At 35.3% G+C, this 5,782-nt stretch overlaps 1 protein-coding gene across 1 annotated transcript; it reads left to right on the plus strand.

Moving 5' to 3' along the window:
* Positions 1–366: 366 nt before the first annotated feature.
* LOC108370399 (elongation of very long chain fatty acids protein AAEL008004) lies at positions 367–5,688 on the plus strand. The gene is made up of 5 exons (XM_017625730.1): positions 367–701; positions 814–917; positions 4,200–4,306; positions 4,394–4,530; positions 4,603–5,688. Exons 1-5 carry the CDS (start codon positions 438–440, stop codon positions 4,801–4,803), a joined length of 813 nt encoding a protein of 270 aa, XP_017481219.1. The 5' UTR covers positions 367–437; the 3' UTR covers positions 4,804–5,688.
* Positions 5,689–5,782: the final 94 nt, after the last annotated feature.

A 5,782-nucleotide genomic window follows, 5' to 3' on the forward strand; every position in this document is an offset into this window, starting at 1 on the left:
GTTTTGGAGAAAAGGCGAATAATCGAACACACTACTAATGGCGTAATACATACTAATTATCCATGCTTATTGAGATTTTTTATATTAAAACCGAATTTTTGCAATAGCTTTGCTAAAGCCAAAGAGAACAAATTTTAAATAACAGTAATTAACTTGCTTATTTACTTGTATAATTAACTGTATTTGTCTTATCAATTCTTAAGTGCCCGAACTCTAGACAAATATTTCCCAATCAAATATTTACTTAAGTAAGTAACTTTGCTACACAAAAATGTTCTAGGCACTTTTTCCACGTCCAAATAGCACACATTTACGCTAATTAATACTTGCATCTAACAGCATTTCTATGTTTTTGCTTGCAGATATTTCCGTTGTACACAAAACATCCTGGAAGTGCCCCAACGATAAACAGTTCACAGAATATTGGAATTTTCAAAATGTCGGCCATTAGAATGAATGAAACAAATACAATTGTCGATCGGATGGTCAACTTTCTGGTGGAGCATGAGGATATGCGCACAAAGAGTTGGTTCCTCTCGAACGCGCCCGGTCCACTAGTTATGATATTGGCTGGCTATTTGTATTTTTGCTTGTATGCGGGTCCGCGTTACATGCGCGATCGTAAACCATTCGAGCTGAAGAATACGCTGTTGGTGTACAATGCGGTGCAAGTGATATTCAGTTGGGTGCTCTTCTATGAGGTATGTATGTATAAGTGCATGCATGTGCAGGTGATGAGCGGTGTATTTTAATCGGATTTAAATTATCAATTGATTCAAGTATATAAAAATTTAAATATTTTTTCTTTGCCAGGGTTACAAGGGTGGCTGGGGTGGCCACTACAATTTCCGTTGCCAACCTGTGAACTACGCGACAGATCCCATTTCTATGCGGGTAGGCAATATTAAATTTTTTTTGTCCCCAGCTGGAAATATGTAAAATCTTTCAAGGTATGAAACAGGCAATTCTTCAGTAATAAAAACGGTTAAGAACTCAGGAATTATAAGTACTAGTAGATCAACAAATGGCTTTGACATTACAATCAGAAGTTCTTGAGTTGAATATAGACCTCGGTTCGCTTGAATAGTTAGGCAATTTCATTATTTGGGATCCGATGCATGTATTCACTTCGCGCTAGAAAATGTCTCAATATTTTTCAGAACTTTTTTTATTTCTATATATACTACATATGTAGAACGCTATATTCGAAATGGCCTGCAGTACGCATACCGGGGATGCCAACTCTCTTAGGGCTAATTCCCCGAAACTTCTGAAAAAATTCGCCTATTTTCAATGAAATTCCCCCAAAATGAATTTTGCTACATATTTCAAGCACTTCATGCTAATTGATTTATGAAAAAAAACAACAAATATCATTAATTGCGATATATAATATAAAAAACGGATTCGATGGCTTGGTGGGGAAAACCAAATCGAGAAAAGAGAGCGTCAACCGAAAACACTAAAAAGTGAAAAACGCCGCTATCAGTGTTGCAAGAAGATTTTGAGGCTTTTAGCTAAATTCTTCAAAAAAAAAAATAACCCAAAAATTTGTTTTATGGTCAAAGAAGAAAACTCCTCACGAAGAATGGAAGCGAGAACGAAATTTGTCCATAGCGCTGCATTAATTTGAAATGTTTGAATTTTAATATTAATAACAAAAAAATAAATAACAAATTTAAGATATTTATGACAATGTATGCCATTTTCTCAAGCAGGTTTAAAATTTATCCGCTCTGCAAACAATTTTTTTTTTCAGAACAAAATTAAATATTTAAAGGGCAGATAAATTTTAAAATCTACTTCAGAAAACCGACCTAAGACAACGAAAGACTTAACACGCGAACTTTCCTTGCAAAGAAAATGAAAAATTCTTCACCCTAATGTTAAACGATCTTGAAGTTGAAATGATCCAGCTGTCCTCTGGCTTAGAATTAACAATCGTAGTTCTCACAAAAACGATTTTCCTTGCTCGCAGACGCCTTTCTCATTCTTAACTTTAAATTGTTTGTCCCCGTTTGCTTACTTTGCGGGAACGTTCTTGACATTACGTTTTATTTTCCTGCAGAACTAAACCAAAACCGAAACGTTCTCGGTCCATGAACGTAAATGTCACAGAAAAATGTAAAAAGGCGATCCGTAGGTCCNATTTGTAAGTTTCGTTGATTTCACAGTGACATAATTTTAAGATTTCTGTTGAGGACCTGAAAAAAACTATGCCCAAACGGTAGTACCCATGCGTGATAGTTAAACCCTAAGAGGATTTTGCACTAGCTTATCATAATTTGCTTTCGATTATAAGAGTTCCTGATATCCGAGTTCTGGATTATCGGAGGTGACGGCGCACAGATATCGCTGTGAGGAAAGTAAGCTTTCAAAAAAAAAGGACACAACAATTCAGGATTTTTTTAATAAATAACTTTTTTTATATAGGACAAAATTTTAACTAACCACAATAATTCCAGTTTGCGTAGTTCTTATTGTTAGCTTCTTTTCCGGATTTTCCGAGTTTTCTATTATCTGAGGTGGCTTTTGTAACATAAAACATAAATATAATTCTTCTCTTCAAAAGCCCATGTATATAAAACTTAGCCAGCAATTTTTACGTAGAGCATTTAAAGCCCATTGCCTATTGTGAATTAAGTGTACCATTCACAGAGACTTCACTAAATTCACTTTGCTAAATATAGAAAAAGCTGTAGACTAAGGAAGGACTAACGCCGTACGTATGCAACCAAATGCTGGACGCTAGATCGATATAACTTGAGGAGGCTTTGTTGTAGTGGACGGCACCGTGGAAATCTACATAATTATCTTAAGCCTTTGGAAGATATGTATAAAATGTGTGACAGCCCTCTATATAACGGGGGCGCTAAGGACAACTTCAACGGCTGCTGCAGAAAAGATACTGAACTTGCTGTCAATAGAGCTTACGTTAGAGAATCACGACATTCAATATCTTAACTGATGGTTCAAAGAAAACGATTTAGAAAATGCGAACGAAATAAGAGCTGGAGCCTACAGCAAATAGATTGGTTGTTGATAGTCAAGCAGCGATAAAAGTAATCAACACATTACATATTTTGTTCAAAAATTATCTGAGAAACACGGAGGGCAGTGGAGATACTAGCCACGAATAAGCAGATGAATATCATTGGGAGATTCAATTACACACATAATCAGGTTACATTAGTCTAAAAATTAATTTCATTTAATTTTGTCGAGACCAATACACAACATCTGAAATAGTCCTGAACAGTTCTCAGAGGGGTCGAAAAAGTCGTGAATTTTTCCTGAAGTGATCTCGAAAAAATCTTGAAACGATCCCGAAATGGTCGCTGATTAGCGCAAAATAATTTCTAACGAGTGCCAAAATGAAATGCTTATAAACTAGCCTGAAAATTATCCTGCATTATTCCCAAAATGGTGCCAGACTGGTGTATGTTCCTGAAATGGTCCTGAACTAGCCCCCAAACGGTCGAGAACTAGGCTATTAAATAGTCGGGAACTAGGCTCGAAACGGTTACGAAAGGATCCTGAAGCAGGCCGGAATACTCCTAAACTAGTACCAAAAAGACACCGAACTATGTTAATTTGTATACACAAGCAGCAAATACAGATTTTCTGCTGAGTTACAAAAAGAGCTTAAGGGTTTCCAGAATTAGAAGGATAAGGTTACATAAACAGATGAAACAGTTTAGCTACCTGGACAACTATGAAGGTGATATGTAAACCAAGCGAAGATTGTTGTATAGAATGACAAGTGGTTTACTGAAAGGTCACTGTGTACTTGTCGCACACACATTCGAAATAGGAATCACTGCTAGCGAAAATGGAAATAGGAAATGCTTTAGCTACAGTTAAGAAAACTCTGGCACCATCAAGACTGAAATACGTAGAGGATGCTGACATAGGGAGTCTGCCTGCTGCCCGACATTGCCATACCTCACACCGCCAGCGCCACAAAGAAGTTGCTGTACTCAATTGGATGGGATCGCCTTCATTTTACCCTCTGTTCATTTTGTTGTAATAATATTTTTATTACAAACATACATTTTTTTGAAAAAAATTTAATACACTTAGATCTTTGTGGTCTTTTATTTGAAGTAGTTTTTTTTTCAAAATGGTTGCTATAGGGTGTAAATATTCTAGCGTTTGGGCATAGTTTGATGAAGCGTTCTAAAATTTCTATTCCACAGTGTTATAAACAAAACAGCGCAGATATTAATATATATTTTTTTAACTTGCAGATACCACCACACCCTGATGCCTGTTTGCGCCTTCATCGGAGTTAAATATTTTGCCGGTTAGTTCGTTTGTCGAATAAACAATTTTTGATAATTTATGCATATCTATTGGTATCGTTTAACCATTTTCTAATTGCCCTTTCTAGGTGGTCACGGCACGCTGCTCGGCTTCATTAATTCCTTCATTCACATCATTATGTACGCCTATTACCTGCTCTCTGCCATGGGCCCCAAAGTACAAAAGTATTTGTGGTGGAAGAAGTACATTACCATTTTGCAAATTGTAAGTGGTTGCAAGCTTTTTGATTAATTTTAATGGAAATTTCAAGTGCAATACGAATTTTTCTTCTCACAGATCCAATTCCTCATAATTTTCGTGCACACTCTCCAAATTCAATTCCAGCCAAATTGTAATTTCTCAAAACCGATTGCTGCCCTGCTCACCTTCAATGCCGGCCTATTCACCTACATGTTTAGCTCCTTCTACATTAAGAATTACAATAAGGAGGCTGCTGCGGTGAAGGCCAAGACTGAAGCGGCTGTTAAACAGGATTGAGATGCTGCTACTCTCGACCTCTTTTTGCCATTCTACATTCGACTCTTTACTGCTTAGCACCTTTCTGTGCGCTGTTAATTTAAATATGAGTGCAATTAAATGCTCATAAAATTGCGAACAAACGAAGCCACCACTCCTTAGAGAAGTCCTTTTTATATTATTATTGGGCGCACCTCAATCGCTGGTAAATATGTATGTAAATGTTTTGCTACTTGGCGTGCTGGCGGCATTTGAGGAACAGATGCAATATAATTTAGCTATAAAATTCTTGTGAAAATTAATTTAAAGGAAATATTGGGGGGTAGTTAGTTAGGGGATAATAGCCAGTGGGTTGGAAGATTCATACTTGTACGCTTGTACATAAGTACATATTTAGTTAATAGTAAATTAATTTTAATTTTAATTATAAGTATGAAATCTAATTTCAATTGTGTCTTAAAACAATGTAGGTAATTAGTAAAACATATACAAGTTATATTGTACATACAAGAAAATTATAAAACGATCATTGCGCTTTTTTTTGCCCATAAGCCAATTTTCTCTTTCTAGTTCGAAACCAAGTGCCGATCGAATCGAATAATTTGAAAAGTGCAATTGTACCAAATATTATGTTTTAGTTTAACTATTATTTAATATTTAATGATTATCGCTTGCTTTCTATTTCTTCCTAATAATACACACGCAACACATAAAAAAAAAAATTATTTTTGGATTATTCCAAAAATTTAGTGTATGTATGTGTGAAGAGTAAAAAAATATATATTATAAGACCATGCATACTTAGCTACAGCTTTTTTAGTAGACTATGTAGATGTTTATAATAAAACTTAATTTTTTTACCATGCTTGTATATACGAAGGTACATTTTTATTAAAATCGAATAAATGTTTTGAGACAATTTTATGTGTTGCATTTATTGTTTAGTTTTCATTTGCGAAAGAAACTTTGAGATGCCATGTAAAGGAGCGCAAATTCCGTG

The sequence above is a fragment of the Rhagoletis zephyria genome, unplaced genomic scaffold (assembly GCF_001687245.7).
Source record: "Rhagoletis zephyria isolate East Lansing unplaced genomic scaffold, Rhagoletis_zephyria_1.1 Rzeph_scaffold_04197, whole genome shotgun sequence".
Lineage (NCBI taxonomy): Eukaryota > Metazoa > Arthropoda > Insecta > Diptera > Tephritidae > Rhagoletis > Rhagoletis zephyria.